Here is a 20,804-nt window from a genome sequence, read left to right on the forward strand (position 1 = left end):
CGTTGTTCTGTTGCAGCGCCAAGATCTTGTTGCTGTCATAGGACAACTGATGCGGCCTTCCAGTGATCAGGTACACATCAGGGTTGATATGAACAAGGAAGATATGGACAGTTTTGTCTTCTGTATTGCTGCTAAGAAAACTGCTTTAAGACTTTCAAAGGAAATGGCAGATCTGGTAAGTATGGTCAAATCCTTTTTTAAGAAATAGGATCAAGTTTCTAATTAATTTCTTTTCATTTTCCCATTAATGTGCCAGTATTAAAAGTAGTTTATCATATACAAAAATATCCTGTATAGCTAGTGTATACATTCCACATTTTACACAGTGCAAAATGAAGTTATAGGATGTTCCTGGAGAAGGTGAAAATTTTGCAACAAACAGACGATATATGTACTTAGGTGGAAAGTACAAATAAGACTGCAAGTCACAACTGACTACCACACTGCTCATGCTCCAATAGTGGTTCACAAGAGACTGACTGTATGTGTCCACAGCTAAATCAAATGCAATATTGTTTTCAAGGCATAGAGTAAATCTGTCAGTGGTAATAGCACTAAGCCACTACCACTATCCTTCAAAGATGTTAGTCAGTTATCTGGGACTCTTCATCAGACATAAGTTAACCTCAAAGGTACACACAAAATACATGTCTAAGAAATGGAGGTGGCTGTCAACAGAATTAGAGTTATGACATGACATGGGTGGGGCTTAAATGTCAGCACGGTGCTGACAACAGTACATCCAATTATGGTTGATGGGAGTGATGGTTATGTATGTGCAACTGACAGTTACCTCAGCAGAATTAATAAATGCAAATGTAAAGCAGTAAGAGCTTGTGTGGGAACAACACGTGCCACCCCTACCAATGCAGCCTAAGTTGAAGCACATGAACCTCCTGTCTGTCTACTTCAGTAGCATCTCTGCATCCATTTTTTTTCCTTAAAAGGAATCAACATGAATCGAGCAATATGGAAAAGATTTCCTCAGGCCTAACCCTACAGTGCTTAACCGCGACATTCCTGGATAATTAGAATTCTTCCTCATTAAGTCCAAGGGTATGTAGATACTCGGTAGATTGCAAGAAATATCATTAGAGCAGATATCCTATGTAGTTTTAGCATCCCACTCACATTGAAATTGTCTAAGGTGTACCTATGACCATGAGGCTCACATTAACAATAAAACTTTGTTGCTGATTTTAAAACCCTATCTGAAGGCAATATATACCTTACTGATGGCTCCAATACCAGTGACTGTGTTAGAAGTACGTACTGCATACCATGTTTGAAGAAGTCTGGGCTAATCAGATAACCAGCAGAGGCACAAACCATAACTGTGGAATTAGTTGCAGTACTAGAAGCATTTAATTTCTCCTAGCAGATGACAGCATCTCTGGATTTCCTACTTGACAACTCACTCAAAAATTTCACAGCTGTTTGACTTAAAACCTCATTTTATACAGGATTGTTGAAGTGATTGAATCAGTGTGTGAAGGAAGCTATTCTGTTAATTTCATTTGGGTAAAATCACACTGTGGGTCACTGACATTGGCTTTTAACCATTTAGCCAAAGAAGCTGCTGTGACAGTGATTACCACGTGCACTGCAATCGCAAGTCTGTGTTACCAGTATGATGGCAACAGGAATGGGAGGAAACAACAAGATACAAAGATCAGAAGTATGCAGTTCACCCATCGCTCCCCTATTTCACAAAATCACATACATATTCATTGCTTAAACACCTTGGCATTCTAATATTCAGACTCAGATTGAACCAACAGATATTTCTGTAAACATCTTCACAAGCTGCACAAGATAGAAACACATTTCTGCTCTTTCAGAGAAGAAAAGGACACAGATCACTTTTTCTGATGTTGCCCCAGACTGCATGGAAGTATTACAGTCATTCAACAATAACTCGTGAAGCTTTGTCATCCATTGCCAACCTGTATGATGCCTTTGTTAGCAATACAGAATCATAGACTTCATAATGTGACGTACAGATTCACCACTGCCACAGGTATCCACATCTAATACCAATATATGATTGATGCTGAAAAGCTCAAATTTGGTTTATATCATTTGATTGTACACTGTTTATAGGGTATTGGTCTGTCTGTAACTATGTATGCTCTGTCTACAATATGTGTGGACATGCAAATAAAAAAATATTGTAACATCAGTTTTCTATCAATAGCTGTATATTTTATTTTCTATAGTATTATGGTGTAAGCTAAAGGCCAATAAATTAAAAAAAAAGAAGGTTTCTCAGAATCATTTTGTGTAGCCTTCTGTTCTAAAAGTATCTTTCTGTCACTGATTTCAATAAAGGAAATAAAAAACGGAAATGCTGTGTTTTAGTGATACAACTCACTAAAATGTTTTCAACATATACTGCCCATTATGCTTATAAATTCAGATTTCACACCCTAAATATCTTCTTGAACAGAAGATATTGATGATGCCGCACCCAGTCCAGTTTCTGAAATTCATTTTAAGTGGACCTTAGAGGTTCATTTCACAGTTTCTGAAATTCATTTTAAGTGGACCTTAGAGGTTCATTTCACAGTTTCTGAAATTCATTTTAAGTGGACCTTAGAGGTTCATTTCAGTCATCTAAGTGTGGGAGTACAATTGAGTGATGATTATTCTTCACCATATGGTCGTGCATGTTTTTGGAACATAGTAAAACACACTCAAACTCTTTCTCACTTTAGCACTTCTCTCCATTTGTGTGGTCACTGTCTTCAAAAATTGCATTTTCAGCTGCTATTATTCAGAAGGATTCCGCCATCTTCTTAGTTAGCTCCTAAACTTTGATTACTTCCATGTCATTGCTCTCTGTGATATCCACCCAATCCTTATTCCTCAATTCTTCAGAATTTGAGTTCAGAGCCTTACATTTTCTATTCGTTGACATCTCTAGTTCTACTGTTTGTGCCATTCCCATTCTTTCTTCTGATTCATTGGCAGTGTAACTAATGTCCAGTTCATTTTCTGCAACTGATAACATCATCAGACGACAGTTTTCAAAAGAAAACTTTTAATACATTTTGGAGTGATCATTGCCCCATTCATCTCTAATCATATTGATTGCCACCTTAATCTTTAACTGTGGCTGAATGTCTTGATGGTAACCTCACCACAAGCCACAGTCTGTTAACAAGCTTTGAAAATGTGCCAATAGCCCCTTGGTTCGTAGGGTGCAATTTGGCAGTAGTGTTAGAAGGCATTTAAAAAAATTGATACTTTCATTCAACTCAATAATTGGAGACAGAAGGCTGGGAACATTACCAGTGAGGAGGACTATTTTGGAAAGTATTTTTTATTTCTTACAATATGCCTCAACTCATTATTCAGTTCTTTTGGGAAGAAAAGCACTTCAGTTTGAAGTTGCCATCCAACCTGTTCACCTCCGTGAACAGAAAACCTTCTCTTACCAAATCTCTGACCTGGGGTAAGTAAACATAGATTTAGTTTACAACTCCCTAAAAGTGTTTCCTCTGAAAATGAGAATGCATTGATTATTAGTGGCCATAAAACTGGGGTCAGATTCTCCATCAATAAAAATGTATGGACAACTGGTCATTAGTTTCTAACCCTTTTTATCAAAGTCAAGCGTTAATGTCTGGAAACAGCAGTGTTTTGTATCCCGCCTGGAAGGTGGCGCGTGGGTGGGATCAGGAAAACATAATACACGTAGGTACTGCAAGTGAGTAAAAGTGTTTTACTGGTGCAGGAATATTTACAGAGGCATACATAACTTAGTTCATAGGTGCAAAGCAGAAGCAAAGTGTTCTGGCCATCTACTCTTGATCCAAATGGGCAGAATCTGGAGCGGAGCTCTCCCGCTCCGGCTGGAGGCTAGAGTGCACTGTTGTCGGTGTCTCATGCCTTGGTATCATTGCTATCGATACCACACAGTTTGTGTGTGTGTGTGTGTGTGTGTGTGTGTGTGTGTGTGTGTGTGCGCGCGCGCAGTTTTTTTGTTTTGTTTTGCTTTGTCTGTCTGATGAAGGATTTAGTGTGATAGCTAATTATATCTAGCAGTCTTTTTTTCAAAGTAGCTGTCTGCCCCTCAACATCTCTATGTGGTGAGTAGCGTCTATCATTTTCAAGCTGTTGTCATTCCATCTCGGATTTTCCATTGTTTGGTTTATAATTGTGTATTCGTCTTGAGATAAGAACAATATTATCAAAATGAAAGGTGTTTGTGGTTAAATATATTTCTAATTTTTTGTCCATTTTAGAGTGTATACTGTCCAGAGAGGCGTTCAGTGGAGAAATACGGCTTGCCAGCCAGTTTTAATTTGCTATCTGAAATAGCTGAAGCATCTTCTGCTCTTTTGGATTCAAAAGTTGTAAACGTCATTAAAACTCACGCAGATATGATTGATTACATTCATTTTTCTGATCAATATTCAGGCCCAAAGCAGCCAGAGTAAGTACTGGAATTCATTTGATTTTCTTAAATGCAGCATAAGAAGTCAAACATACAAAAATTTGTTAATGCATTCTTGCTGACTGTTGAGAATACTATTGTTGTTCTCACATAAATGATGATTTCCATATAGTTATTTTTTTTCTTTACCCTTAGATCCACTTTTGATAAAGCTGTGTTCAGAATTTCCCTGTTGATATAAGTAACTTGTAAATGTTACAAAACTACTTTATATTTGTTCAGAAAATTCAAGGGATTCTGAATAATTTCTGATATATAGTAAATTATATAAGAGCAAGGAGAAAATTTCTCAGTGATGATACTGATATCAGCATATTTTCATGTGTTGTGTTGATAATGTTCAATGTAAGTGAATGTTTAATGTTAGTGAAGTGTCAGCTTCATTTGTGGAGCAGTTTTGTTAATAAGGTATTTTGTTTTTGCTTTGTTCATATGGATAAAATGGAATACTACACCATTAATATTCTTTGCATTGTACATATTAACACTAACAGAAATTTATCCAAAATTATTTTCGGCGTCTGTTTATTTGCAACCATTACGAAATGAGTGGCTGATTTAAAATATATCATACTTGCCTTGAAATGAATGGCATAAAAGCTGTCCCACAAAGTGGATTCGCAGATGAAAACACCAAAAAATTGCACAGTATGGTATTAGCCTGTAACAGTTAAATATGTATGAAATAAGCATATCAAAAGAAACAGATTAGTGTATTTTACATGATGAACTAACTGTCCCACCCGGCATTGCCCAGGCATTCATTTTGTAATTTTCTGTGAGGAATATTCAGTTTTTGTACACTGAACACAGCTGTGTCTCGCATTTACAATATGTTTTTATAAATGTCTGTGGCAATGCGCCTTCATAGCTCTGTAGATTGCTATTGTTTCTATATACAGCCATTTGAGTTTCAGAAATGCTGCCAGGTGTCAGGGATTTCCTCAAGGTGACTCGGCTGTAGGAGTGTCTTAGTAGCAAAGAATGCATGATGTGGTATTTTTTTCACACATCTCAGTGTTTATGACATCATATCTCCTGAACTGTGTGTGGTACCATGATATAATTTTGTTGGTGCATTGGGTGACATGTGGAGACTGTCTACGATATTGGTTGTGAATAGAATTCATAGCTCAGAAGTAATAAATTTAAACGCCATGCATGATGTGGCAGTTTTTCACACCTCATTGTTTATTACATTATATCTCTTGAAATATCATAGGTTGGTGGTTCTTGTCCCACAGCAATTGTTGCCTGACAGTAAGGAATATGTGCAGTTACTGTGAACATGATACAGATCTACAATCCATGCTAGAATGAGAGCAGTTAAAGCAGTGAGTGAAAGCTGGTGGTCCCCACAGGAAAGGTGACTCATCTGCTGCAAAAAGTATAAGCAGTGTTTTCTGTGATGCATAAGGGATTTTTCTTTTTGATTACCTAGTAAAGGATAACAGAGCAGCTGGTAAATGTCATGGAAGTCTTTTATATTAATATGTGAATAAATATGTGAGAAAATACCAGGACTTAAAAAGGAATGAAATCCACTTGCATCACTGAATGAGGTGGCACAGTGGTTGGCACACTTGACTCCCTTTCTGGAGGACGATGGTGTCTGGCCATTGTGATTTAGGTTTTTCATAATTTCCCTAAATTGCTTCAGGCAAATGCTGAAATGGCTGCTTCGAAAGGGCACAGCTGATATCCTTTCCCGTTCTTCCCTAATTCGAGCTTGCATTCCGTCTCCAGTGACTTTGTTGTGACAAGATGTTAAACATTAAACTACTACTACTACTACTACTACTACTACTACTCTTCCTCCTCCTCTTCCATCAGAATATTGCACCTAAACATGGGAAAACGGAAGTAAACATTATTGGAACAACCATGATATCCACCATACTGGGAATCTTTGTTTTCACTTTCTCTCATATTTATTGAAATGTTTGGGTGATCAATGCGTTGAAGTTAATGAAGATGTGGCAAAAGTTAATGGATATTTTGCAGACTTTCCAGAATCACAGTCTAAGAATGGAAGCTACTGAGAGTAAAAACGCTGAACAGCGTGCACTGTACTAAAGGAGATTGCATTGAAAAGTTAGTGGATTAATTAACTAAAGATTTATAAAAGCTTTCTTTCACTTGCCAGGCTGAGAAATTTCCCGAGCATTTATTTGTGGACTACATAAGTAGTCTTTTTCTGTTGTTTGTTTGATATGCAAAGAATTAGTGCATCATTATTTTAGAGCTACTTCTGCGAGGGTCACTCCAAAAGAAATGCACACTATTTTTTTTTAAATCCATCTTTTATTCTACACGTTTGAAAGTTTTACCGTGTGTAGATACATCCTTTAGGAACAGTATTTTCATTTTTCCACATAATTTCCATCCTTCTCAACTGCCTTACGCCATCTTGGAACCAGCACCTGTATACCTGCACGGTAAAATTGTAGACCAACCTGTTGGAGCCACTGTTTGGCTGTGTGCACAAGGGAGTCGTCATCTTCAAACCTTGTTCCACGAAGAGAGTCTTTCAGTTTCCCAAAGAAATGATAGTCATATTGAGCTAGGCCAGGACTATAAGGCGGATGTTGTCCATTCAAGTTTTGTGATCGCTTCCATGGTTTGTTGACTGACATGTGGCCACGCATTGTCATGCAAGCAAAACATCCTTTTGCCGATGTGGTTGAACACGACTCAGTGGAGCTTGAAGTTTCTTCAGTGTCGTCACAGATGCATCAGAATTTATGGTGGTTTCAGTTGGCAGGATGTCCACAAGCAAGAGTCCTTCAGAATCGAAAAACACCGTAGCCATAACTGTTCCAGCAGAAGTTGTGGTTTTGAATTATTTTTTCTTGGGTGAATTTGTCTGATGCCACTCCATTGATTGCCTCTTCGTCTCTGGTGAAAAATGATGGAGCCATGTTTCGTCACCTGCCACACTTCTTCCAAGAAATTCATCTCCACCATTCTCGCTGCATACCATTTTTCTTGTTCCTTTGTGAGCCACTGTAAACATCCTGGGAACCCACCTGGCACAAACCTTTTTTTTTTTTAATGCCCAACACTTTCAGTATTCTGCAAACACTTGCTTCCCCTTCCCAACATAGCATGACTATTTGTTCACTGTGATGCATCTGTCAGCAGTCACATTGTCTGGAGTGTGTGCAGTATGAGGCCACCGCTGCAAGGACAGTCCTCAATAATGCCGTGCCTGCTTTCATCACGTAACCTGCTTGCCCACAGACTAACTATACTGCGATTGACAGCAGCATTTCCGTACACCTATTTCAACCTCTTGTGGATGTTTCCCACTGTCTCATTTTCACAGCACAGGAATTCTATGACAGCATGTTGCTTCTGACGAACGTCAAGTGTAGCAGCCATCTTGATAACATGCTGTGACAGCGCCACTCACGGGAACAGGTTGAACAAAGTTTGAAAACAAGTGGGAAGGATGTATCTACCCACTGTAAAACTTTCACAAATGCTGAATGAAAACTTTACTTTTACTAAAGTAGTGTGCATTTCTTTTGGAGTGACCCTCATATTTGTGGACTTCTATGAAACATTTGCAATAATACAGACCTCAATGTAGTGGTATCATCAACAAATGTGACATGAAGAAGGTGGAATATTACTTGTTGACTAGGTTACTGATACTCATGATATAAGGGACCAGTTTTATGACTAGTTTGGCGCAGCTCTACATGTTGGTCTATCTTATGCGAGTCTCTTCATCTCCAAATAACTACTGCAACCTACATCCATTTTAACTTGCGTACTGTAGTCATCTCTTGGTCTCCCACTCACTTCCCTCTGCTACTAAACTGGTGATCCCCTGATGTCTCAGAATGTGTTCTATCAAGTGCTCCCTTCTTTTAGTCAAGTTGTGCCATAAATTTCTTTCCTCCCTAATTCCGATCTTCAGCATTCTTTCTTAGCACCACATTTCGAAATCTTCTACTTTTTTCTTGTCTTATTAGAACCATTTATTGTCCACATTTCGCTTTATGACATTGCCTTAAAGTTCACCTCTATTGTATGGACCCTCTATATATTCCTTTTAGCTTTCCCTTCTTTGCTTAGGATTGGTTTTCCATCGGAGCTCTTGATATTTATATAGCTGCTTCTCTTTTGCGCAAAGGCCTCTTTAACTTTTCTGTAGGTGGTATCTATTGTTCCTGTAATGAAATGTGCTTCCAAATTGTTTCATTTGTCCTCTAGCCATCCCTGTTTAGCCATATTGCACTTCCTGTCCCACACTCTTTCTAAAACAACTTATATCAATACCGATATAACCTCTATCAACTATGCTTAAAAATAGCCCTGACACTCATTTTATTATATCCTTCTTTCCATTTTTCTCATCAGTTACATTCACTATCTCCTATGTCATCCAAGGGTTACTACTAGACCTTGTCTTTTTACATATTTGATCCTCTGCTGTGTTCCTTTCCTTTTTATAGTCAGTCGTTGCCTAATCCTCCCTCCCAAAACCCCAACAATCTCTGGTTCTTTCAACTTATCCAGGTTCCATCTCCTTAATTTCCCACCTTTTTGTGGTTTGAAGTTTTAATCTACAATTCATAACCAATAAATTGGACTGATAGTCCTCATCTGGCCCCAGAAATGTCTTTAAGATTTAAAATCTGGTTCTGAAATCTTTGTCTTACCATTATATAAGCAATCCAAAGCCTTCGGGTGTGTTCAGGTCTCCTCCACACATCTAACCTTCTTTTATAATTCTTGAACCAAGTGTTAGTGATGGTTAAATTATGTTCTGTGCAAAATTCTACCAAACAGCTTCTTACATTCCTTTCCACCAGTCCATATAGATCTACTGTTTTTCCTTCTCTTCATTTTCCTACTGTTGAATTCCAGCCCCCATCACAATTACATTTTCACCTCCCTTAACTGTATGAATAATATCTTTTGTCTGGTCCTATATAAAACACTAATCGTGTTTAAGGCCACCATCCAGTCCCTTGTTGACCAGTCTGGTGTGGCAGCTAAAGATAGGAAAACAATAGCTGAAGTTTTAAATTTCACGTTCAAAAAATCATTCCTTGAGGAGAATCGTACTACAAACAGACTGTCATTTGACTATAGGAGAGACTGCCATATGGACGACATAGTAATAAGCATCCCTGGTATAGAGAAACAATTGAAAGCAAATAAATCACCAGGCCTCAAAGGAATCCCAATTCGATTTTACAAAAAGTACCCTATGGCATTAGCCCCATATCTAGCTGCATTTATCATGACACTCTCGCCCACCACAAAGATCCAAATGACTGGAAGAAAGTGCAGATGACTCCAGTGTATAAGAAGGGTAGAAGAACAGCCCCCCCAAAATTACAGACCAATATCCCTTACTTTGGTTTAGTGCAGAATTCTTGAACATATTCTCAGTTTGAATATAATAAACTTTCTTGAGAGTGAGAAGTTTGTGTCCACAAATCAGCATGGTTTTACAAAGCATTGTTTGTGTGAAATTCAGCTTGCCCTTTTCTCACGTGATATACTGGAAACTATGGATGAAGGGCTACAGACAAATGCTACATTTCTATATTTCTGGAAGGCGTTATACACGGTGCCCCATTGCAGGCTGTTAATGAAGGTATGAGCATATGGAATAAGTTCACAGATATGTGAGTGGCTTGAAGACTTCTTAAGTTATAGAACCCAGTATGTTTTCCTCTACAGCGAGTGTTCATCACAGACAAATGTGTCGTCAGAAGTGCCCCAAGAAAATGTGATAGGACCACGGTTGTTCTCTGTATACATAAATTATTTTATGAACAGAGTGGGCAGCAATCTGCGGATGTTTGTTGATGATGCCGTGGTGTACAGTAAGGTGTCGAAGTTGAATGACTAGAAAAATACCAGATGACTTAGACAAAATTTCTATGTGGTGCGATGAATGGCTGCTAGCTCTAAATGCAGAAAAATATAAGTTAATGAGGATGAGTAGGAAGAACAAACCTGTAATGTTCAGATACAGTATTACTAGTGTCCTGCTTGACACAGTCAAGTCGTTGAAATTTCTGAGAGTTAACATCGCAAAGCAATATGAAATGGAACAAGCGTGTGAGAACTGTGATAGGGTAGGTGAATGGTCGACTTCAGTGAATTGGGAAAATTTTAAGAAAGAGTGGTTCACCTTAAAGGAGACGGCATATAGGATGCTGGTGTGACCTATTCTTGAGTACTGCTTGAATGTTTCAGATCTGTACTAGGTTGGATTGAAAGAAGACAACAAAACCATTCAGTGTTGGCATGCTAGATTTGTTACTGGCAGGTTCAAACAACACATAAGTGTTACAGAGATGCCTGGGAAACTGAAATGGGAATCCACAGAGGGAAGGCAACATTCTTTTCAAAAAACACTACGAGAAAATTTAGAGAACTGGCATTTGAAGGTGACTGCCAAACAGTTTTAATGATACAAGAAATTAGGGCTCATATGGAGACATAGAAGGTCTTTTTCCCTCCTCGATTTGCAAGTGGAACAGGAAAGGAAATGGCTAGTAGTGGTACAGGGTACTCTCTGCCACGCACTGTATGGTGGCTTGCGGTGTATCTATGTAGGTGTAGATATATGTGTATTTCTACAACCTCTTCATCTGCAGAGCTAATTGGCATATAAACTTTTACTACTGTGGTAGGTGTGGGATTTGTGGTTATCTTGGCTACATAGTTCATTTCCTAATCTAATTCCTTTAGCATCACCTGGTTTAATTTGACTACACCCCAGTTCACTTGTTTTGCTTTTGTTGATATTCATCTTATATTCCTCTTTCAAATACTGTACATACCATTCAACTGCTTTTCCCAGTATTTGCTGTCACTGATAGAATCGCAGTGTCATCAGAAAACCTCAGAGTTATTATGAGGTGCAGAGAACCATAATGGCCTAAAGCACACAGTCATCAAGCACATATTGAAGTGAGACAGTTTTTCGTGAATGTTCATATAGGTAACATGGACCTACAACACAATAAACCTGACTCGCCATAATATCAATAGATGTCAGGAACTTGCATACCTGCTACAATCTCAAAGCTGATGTTGATGTGCTTAAGGCCACTGTGATTCTCAGTGCCTTGTATGTATTTTTTTTTTTTTTTTTTTTTAGTAGTTAGAACTGCAAGTCTATGACAGTGAGTGCCTCACTACCAATCTGTGAGTTTGATTAATTATATTCAATACCCACATGTGCATTCACCTGTGCTTTTTGTGATTAAAAAGTGACAGAACAGAGCTATGAAAGTGAAAGTGCCAGCTTAGATTATTAAATAAAAAAATATTTTCATTGAAAATTGTCCTTGCATGTTTCGTTACAAGGCTAGTACAAAAGGAGAGGCCAATATCACCAGAGATGACAAAATAGCCGTTTGAAATAGAATATTTCATACTGTCACAGGCTTTATTCTGAATTATTTATGGGATACAACAAATTTAACATATGGTGAGGTCTCCCCCCCCCCCCCCCCCCCAACCCTGCTGCCACTTCTCTCTCTCTCTAGTGGTGCTCAGGTGTAACATTGTCCAACTCTCATCTTTATTTAAAAGTTCTGTACCTGAATTTCCTTTGCTGCCATGGAAGTAGACCACTAAATTTGCAGCTGCCATTTATTTGTTGTGGCATTATGAGTGTCAGTAATTGTAAATGCATCAGAGAAAAGCATCAGATTACTGTTTCATAGTACAAATGGCCACTATAAAGGAGGCACATTTCCGCTAATGTAAATAGTGTGTATATTTATGGCCTCTGTGATAGCTGTTGTGTTCGCTCTTAAACACCAAATTCCAGATTGTCGAATTTTGGGCGGGGGGGGGGGGGGGGGCAGATGAAGGGTATATTGAGCATATCATGTTTTTAGTATTCTAGCATTTTAATTGAATTCTACAAATAACTTTAACTACAGCCATTTACATTTTCTCTGCAGTGATGCAAATCTTACAAAATTGCCTGAAACAAAGAAGGTATTGTTGTTCAATTTCAACATGATCGTTAAGGGAAGACAAATAGATGAAGCCATGGAACAGATGAAACCTCTTATGATGCTTGTTATCTACTGTATGGAGAAAGTTAAGAGATTCCGTCTCAGCAGAGAGGTGTGTATTACCATTGCTTATTAACACGCAAAACAGTTTTGGCATTTGTATTCATTCACTTTCTGTCTCGTGTATATGATTATGTGCATACAACTAGATTCTAGGATTAATAGAGGAGGAAGGGGGGAAATTGTCCTATTTACATAATCTTCTGTTCTGTATATCTTTGCCAGTTAATACATTAAGACATTTATTTTTCTCTTTTCATAGACATATCACAGAAAGATACAACCAGTTGTCCAATTTGGTGTTGCTATTATTTCTCTGTTGCTAGCACAGTGAAAATTCAGAACATTAATTTTGACAAAATTCAGAATTACAACCAGTAAACTGTAGCTGCACATAATTACTAAGCTTCCAGCCAGTATAGTATAATTTACACATGTAAGGACTAAAAGGCTACAGACAGTCATGTATCATAAAAACAATTGAGTCAGAATTTCAATAGGAAATTAGATAGAGAAAAATGAGGTGCATATTCTGTCCAGTTTGTCCTCAACTTCAGTTAGGTAGCAGAAGAAAGAGATTCCAAGCTCTTGCAATTCTGTATCTTAGAACTCTGGAAGGAGACCTGTATCTCTCTTTGCCACTTTCTGGCCATTGATGGACGTTTCAAATGACAGATGTGAGTTAACCGGAGTTGTAAAGGTTGAAGCAACCTACTCAGTTGACATATGGATGTAAATATATGAAATTTAATTTAAAATATTCTGGTTGATGCAGGCAAAGAATAAAGCGCAGAAAAATAGGAACCGTGTGGATGAGGCTTTCCTCAAGACGACACACGCTGCAAGGGCAGAAGCAGCTGCAGCCCGCCGTGAGGAAAAGAAGAGGCAGGAGAAGGAACGTATTTTGCAAGTAAGTTTTACTGGAATGGTAATGTTTGAATACAGACTACAGTTCGTCACCACTGTAAAATCAGTAACACTTAAAGATAATTTTGAAGGTTTCTTGCATAGCTGATATTTGTTTCATTGGAACACTTACAGGAAACGTGGTAGCAACATCAAACCAATACACATTTATAAGTTCAATAATAATGTGCAACTACTAGACACAGCAGGAAGACTTTCATTGCATTCACACTCCTGGTATTCAGTATGCTGTTAGGTTGAAAGATCGTTATTTTTTCCCAGTGTCAGTGTAGAGCTGTGTGTAAATCAGTATCTTGAATAAGTGTACTAGGCATTTGAGGATTCTGTTTGTTCTGTGACCATGGTCTTTCTTTTCTTTGGTCACTTCAGGTACAGAAGGATTATCATGAATATGAAATCAGGTTGAATATCAGCTTCGATCTGCCAGATTGAGGTTGACAAGTATCTGTCCAGAGAACTTCAAACACTCACCTTTTGTTTCTATATAAATTGGTATCTACTAGTTTTTTTTTCACCTGAGAATCTTGAGGACAGCTGATCTTTTCATTATTTTTCAAAACACGGAACACATGTTCTTTGGTAGCAGGTCTCGATCCATTACTAAGCAGGCAAGTACTGAATTGCTACTCTTATATAATTAGTTGGGGCAGATGTTTTCTTCTCTCTCCATGCATTATTTGAGTCATAATTTAATTTACACGAGATTTCTTATAGTTTCTACATCCATACATTCATGCTTTCTTCAGTGGTATGGTGATTACACTTTCGTGAAAATATAATAGTGAGCTTTCTGGTTCATATACTTCTTTCAATCTCAATTCACATCAGATATTAACACACTGGAATAGAAGGTGATTTTCTCATCAAATGGTGGTGTGTTCTTGAAAGACAGAACATCAACACAAATCCATTTCAGTTAGCTCAGTATCAGATGGTGAAAATGACATTATGAGACTGCATCCATGAAATCACCAGAATGTTGTTGTTGTGGTTTTCAGTCCTGAGACTGGTTTGATGCAGCTCTCCATGCTACTCTATCCTGTGCAAGCTTCTTCATCTCCCAGTACCTACTGCAACCTACATCCTTCTGAATCTGCTTGGTGTATTCATCTCTTGGTCTCCCTCTACGATTTTTACCCTCCATGCTGCCCTACAATGCTAAATTGGCGATCCCTTGATGCCTCAGAACATGTCCTACCAATCGATCCCTTCTTCTAGTCAAGTTGTGCCGCAAACTTCTCTTCTCCCCAATCCTATTCAATACCTCCTCATTAGTTACGTGATCTGCCCACCTAATCTTCAGCATTCTTCTGTAGCACCACATTTCGAAAGCTTCTATTCTCTTCTTGTCTAAGCTATTTATCGTCCATGTTTCACTTCCATACATGGCTACACTCCATACAAATTCTTTCAGAAACGACTTCCTCACACTTAAATCAATACTCGATGTTAACAAATTTCCCTTCTTCAGAAACGCTTTCCTTGCCATTGCCAGTCTACATTTTATATCCTCTCTACTTCGACCATCATCAGTTATTTTGCTCCCCAAATACCAAAACTCCTTTACTACTTTAAGTGTGTCATTTCCTAATCTAATACTCTCAGAATCTCCCAACTTAATTAGACTACATTCCATTGCCTTCATTTTGCTTTTGTTGATGTTCATCTTATATCCTCCTTTCAAGACGGTATCCATTATCACCAGAATATAGTACCATAACTAAGATACTATCAATGGTCAAAGTAAAATTCATAGTGGATGTTATTGACTGTGTTTGTGGTAAACTGCTAGAAGTTAAATTTATAAAAAACAAACATTTCAGAGTATTTATATGTATTTGCTATAGAAAATACATGTATACAAACACACCAAAAAATATTTGGCAAGCAATAAGTAGAACCTTTCCAGCTTATACATTGTTTCTTTTATTCCAAGGTAACAAATAATGTTAAATCACTGAATTTTTTCCTCCACTAGAGCTGACCTTTTTTACCATTAAAAAAGGTTATTTAATGAAAATTGTTTTGTTAATTTATGTTCTGATTTATGAGCAGTGTAAGTTTTTTCTTTGTCTCGGGGTTTATAAAACCAAAAACATTTTCACTTCCAGAAATCTGACCTTTTTGTGAAACACTCAAAAGTCCTTGTGAAACATTTTAAATATGTTAAAAACAAAGCAAACCTGAAAATAAAGACTATGGAAACACAATCCACTACTGTAATGTGAATGAGTGCAGTGAGGAAGAGTTACCTTCGTATGTTAGCAGAGGATACCAAAATCCATCCACATAAACACCAAAGTTAAAACTTTCATCCTGAGAAACATTGATGTTAAAATAATGTCCCGTCCTGTTTGAATGCTGCTATTTGAGGTGCATACAGAATGTTGTGATGTTCCATTCTGTCTAGTGTAAATCAGCCATAATGGAGGCTATCAGCACAATAGTAGGCCTAACCCACATTTTGGAAAAAAAGAGATATTCACACAGAACATTACTTTATGCGCTACCATTATATCCTACAATCGCCGGATATGTATTCGGACTCTATGGACAATGTGGTAGCATCAGATGTTTATGCACTGTGCAGTGTCATACAAAATGGGGCGCAATAGTGGCGTATGCCACATAGGTCACTATTGTGCCATGTATGCATAACAAGCGTACCATATGTCATACAGCACGTGATGGCCGGCAGAGGACATAGCTGCAGTATAGACTCGCAGTATTGTGGTCGCACACTGCCGAATGGTCATTAGTCTGTGTGTACTACAGAACGACAAGTGCAGTAGCCCTGGTGATGATGTCGAAGGTGCATTGCGAGATAAGGATAGTGTTACTTTCCGTGGTGGACTCAAATGATTTGATATGGACACCGGAGCGGATAAGAAACGTTTCCATTTCAGACCTATTTGGATCAGAGACACTAATGCCGATGCTTCACATGGAATGTGCACCTGGTCGATTCAGCCAGCGTGCAAGTGGTACAGAGGATGAGTTACGTGTCATGTTAGCAGATCCCAGTCTACCCAGTACATCGAAGGATACCATACACACTATGTCAACCATGGACGTATTGGAGGGGTATCGTAGTACTGGTCTGTGATTGCACCACAATGAGGAACAAAACAAGTCTGGAATGCTCACCTGTGTGCACAGAACATTCGAAAAGCAAAGCGATTGAAAGGGGAAGAATACATTAACATGAAGGGAAATGTAGTGCCCAAGAAATGTCCCTCCCTTGGAGCATGCGCGTGTCAGAAGGATTGTGGTTGACATTTTTCACCTGAACACCAGCAACATCTATTTGAGTCATTCTATGCATTAGATAATTTCGACTTGCATTCGCCATGCATTTTTGCTACAGTGAAGGTAGTCCCCACGACACGTGCGTATTCCTCTGGTACTACAGAGTCACAACGAGTAACAACACGCCTATACCATTTCCAGAGTGAGAAGGGAGTGGACATGAAGCTGTGTAAAATGTTCTTCAAGAACATTTTCCAGGATTATGGAGTGCAGCACCAGACCCCACCCATCGACAAGCAAGGTACATGCCCTGCTAAAAAACAAAACACCAATAGCAAAGACAGCTGCAGTAGAGAACTTCATAAAATGGTTTCCAGCCCATTGGAGCCATTATGCACGAATAAATGAAACAGTGGATCAAAAGTATTTGTCACCAGACCTGAGCATGGGGAAGTTATACCATTTACATAAAGCCAAGCATGATGAGTCTCGTACTACATGTTTGGTCAGTTCTTTAATCTGTCCTTTCATCCCCCTGTAAGTGATTCCTGCTGTAAATGTGACCTCTGTAACATGAAACTTGATGCAGCTGATGCCATGGAAGAGCAGGGTAAATGGGAACGTGAAAGAGAGTTACATCAGCGAAAGGCCAGAGCGTGCGGGCGGGAATGCATCGCAATGCAGCAGAAAGGAGGCATCAGAACAATGATACAACTGTGATTGCCTTTGATTTGATGAGGACTTTACCAACAGATATCTGTTACTACAAGTGGCAATTGTGGACATACTGCCTTGGAATACATGACCTATGTACCAAGAAAGCTATCACGTTTGTATGAAGTGAGGGCGATGCATCCTGAAGACCGCAAGGAACTGGGTCGTGTCTCATGGATTACATTAAACATAATGTCCAAAGAAAGCGACTGATTACGTACTGGGATCAATGCGGCGGGCAAAATTGGAATATAAAAATAGCCTTCCTGTGTCAATTCAAAGTTCTGCATGCAGACTTCACACCGGAAGTAATCCACCATAAATTCCTAGTCAGTGGGCATACATACCTACTTACCATGGGATCAGGACTTTGGTATCATGGCAAACAACAGGAAATTTCACCCGAACATATACACACCCTCTGACTGGATGAATGTCATTATCACTGCACGAAAACAGCAACGCTTCACCGCTATGAGTATGACAAAGAATGGTTTCGTGTCCACAGTACATTTAGAGAGAAACATACGCAACCGTAAAGTGTCGACACAAAATACCAGGGTGCAATGGTTCCATATTCAGTGGCTTCAGTGTAAAGCATCCTCTCCCCAGATCATGTTATATAAGTACTCCAATGAGCCAGATGTCCTGAATGCTGATGTCAGTTTTTCTAAATGAGGTTAGAAAGTAATGGAGAGTCTGGACATACTATATCCCAATGGACATGCTATTAGCGCATTGAAAAAGACCGATTTAATGACCTGGCAGCAATTCGTAACCCTGGTGTACCATGGTTATTACCGTAACTTGAAGACAACTGCGCAGCTGTGTGGCGACACCATCCCTGCAAATGATGATATGGATGATGAACATTAAAACCTCATGTGTCCTTGTCCAGTGTTCGACTACAGTCTAAAGCATGTTTCGTGTATTAGGGCCAAGTGTGCTGAAACAATAGTGGCCTAACCCACACAAAAAAGGGTCTAAATACAGTATTACGGTTAACTCCACGTTTAGCCGATTACCGGACATCATACCACGTTATTTATACCACAATCATTATTATACAACACAATCACTACCTTACACATCAATTCTGCAAACGTCAATATCTTCCAGTGGCCATTCCCACAAACCAGTGTGCTGTGGGATAGCCTCAATTCTGTTCATAACATTCTCTTTACTTTATGGCTTCTTTATCACTCTGGATAAGAGTACTCCCTAAAACCTCGTAACTTTGCCATCTACTCTGTATCTTTAAATAAGGCTGTTTCCAAAATGTGATAATTCATTGACATGGAAGTCTTTCTTTGGCCAAAATTACTCATTATTTGTTTGAAATTTAAGCTGTGAATGGGATCAGACCTGACACATTTAGTTTAGTAGTTATAAATGTTAGGCATGGTGACTGTTTACTGTTATTAATTTTTAGGTACAGCAGAGTAGTTGTTCTTCCATAGGTTGGCTTTGACATCACAATGCTTCACTAAGTATAGTCCTGCTGCAATGGTAGGCTCTTGACTTGTTTGATGTAAGGCACAACTTGTCTATTCAGTTTGGAGGTCAGACAAATTGCGATACATGGTATATTGAAAAATGTCATGCAAATAATATTAGAACAAGCTGAGAGGAGGAACCATATACCTTAGCACAATTAAGCTCTCTCTGCCTGACCACCAATCAAATAACACCAAGGTGTTGATCAGTTAATATTGTATTTGTAGGAAGATGACCCGGATAAGCAGCGCAAATGGGAAGACCGTGAAATGAAACGCCAAATGAAGAAAAAGGCGCCAAAAATGAAGCAGTTGAAGGTAAAAGCATTGTAATCTTTCTCATTGTGCCCATGTCCCTGATCAGTTCATTTTTTTATGTCACAGTAATAATTTATTTTCAAAGAATATGATCACCATTTTCTTTTGACAGTTATGAGAACACTTCTCCGCCTGGGTTATGCTTTTGTAAGTGAACATTTAGTACTTAACTAAAAAAAGATTTATTTATGAAGAATACCATACATATATTCATTAATTCTTTGTAATAAAGTATTTTCAAATTTTGATACCTACCTTTAGGTCATTTTTTAGAATTACTTGTCATATTTATTATTGTCTTCCAAACAAAATTTTGGAAAATTGTAATTAAAAGTGGATAAAGAAAATTAAACAGCTAGTATACTCATATTTTACAACCTGTATTTATGAAGTGCAATAAATATATTATTTATTGTGTGGTGTATGTGTCTTTATTGCAACATTGTTATTAAAGAATTTTATTTTGGTTAAATATTAAATAGTTGTCATTGTCCTTAAAACATTCATAGTGTAACCTTCATAAAATCAACAGCCTCCTAGTACCTTATTTAACACAAGTAAATCAGATGTGTTAATGCGTAACTGTACAGTAAACCCTCATTTGTGTGGGGAATATTAAGTTATTGGGTTAAAGTTAGGACAATTTTACTCTCATTTGTCTCCAAGACCCAATTTTCAATCTTTTCTTGCAATAATTTTGACACAGCAGCAAGGATATTTCACCGCACATTGCTAGTCATGTAGGTATGTCAGATCACAAGACTTCCTAATGCAATTCTCTGTTGAAACTGACTACACACAAAAACAGAATAGATCCAGAGCTTCTTGCTTTAATCATCGGCTCGGAATTAAAACAAAACCTTAATTTGAGGTTTTGTCACCTATTGTGTGAGGTATCTGTGATGTTTTAGAGAGAGAGAGGGAGAGAGAGAGAGAGAGAGGAAACTTTTTACATCTCAGTTTGTTGTATAGTCAATGTGTTACATGTGATGACTTTAGCCAGAGATGACTGTTTATAAATTATCTTCCAAAAATAAAAAGAATATGACCTACCTCATACTGTGCTCTGAAGTGGAAGGGCACACTGAGGGATATCTATGGTGAAAGGTTGGGGCACCCTAAAATAAGGTGTTTGCCATTGTCCCTTCTCCGGCTGTTGAAAATCTTCAAACCTGCATCCCGTATATGTTAAGTGAGTTGTATAGTAGAAACAAAATGTGAAGACATGCAGGCTGATCACATAGCTTCCTTTATAGTGACTATCAGTGAAGGTGAAATACATCAAAATGGAATATCTTAAAATGGGCAAAATTTCTTCAACCATGTTTGAGGTTTCCTGTGGCTGCTTCATTATGAGCAATATACAAAGGCAGGTAGTGAGCACTCGAAATGATTTTCAGTTTTCTTCATATACTAAAATTTGGAGCTCAGTGCCCAGGCATCAGTTTCTTAAAGCATTAAGTCACAGTTATAAAAATAAAATGAAATAAAAAAAAGTTCTAGAAGATTTCCAAGCACTGTTAATATCTTATTCACTGTTGTTGGTGGCTGAGTGTGTGGCACAGAAGT

The 20,804-nt window shown here is 38.2% G+C and overlaps 1 protein-coding gene across 6 annotated transcripts in view; it reads left to right on the forward strand.

Moving 5' to 3' along the window:
- The window catches only part of LOC126334423 (PAT complex subunit CCDC47), a 74,941-nt gene extending 55,286 nt beyond the window's left edge, over nt 1–19,655 (forward strand). For 3 of the 6 annotated variants that reach the window (XM_049996835.1, XM_049996839.1, XM_049996837.1), the window contains exons 6-11: nt 17–175; nt 4,251–4,441; nt 12,415–12,583; nt 13,307–13,441; nt 19,146–19,235; nt 19,348–19,655. In XM_049996835.1, coding sequence (XP_049852792.1) covers nt 17–175; nt 4,251–4,441; nt 12,415–12,583; nt 13,307–13,441; nt 19,146–19,235; nt 19,348–19,353 — 750 coding nt within the window. In that variant the 3' untranslated portion in view covers nt 19,354–19,655. Of the gene's footprint in view, nt 1–16; nt 176–4,250; nt 4,442–12,414; nt 12,584–13,306; nt 13,442–19,145; nt 19,266–19,347 lie in introns of those variants that run through there. The other 3 variants (XM_049996833.1, XM_049996834.1, XM_049996832.1) reach the window with 1 other exon arrangement.
- Nucleotides 19,656–20,804: the final 1,149 nt, after the last annotated feature.

The sequence above is a fragment of the Schistocerca gregaria genome, chromosome 2 (genome assembly GCF_023897955.1).
Source record: "Schistocerca gregaria isolate iqSchGreg1 chromosome 2, iqSchGreg1.2, whole genome shotgun sequence".
NCBI lineage: Eukaryota > Metazoa > Arthropoda > Insecta > Orthoptera > Acrididae > Schistocerca > Schistocerca gregaria.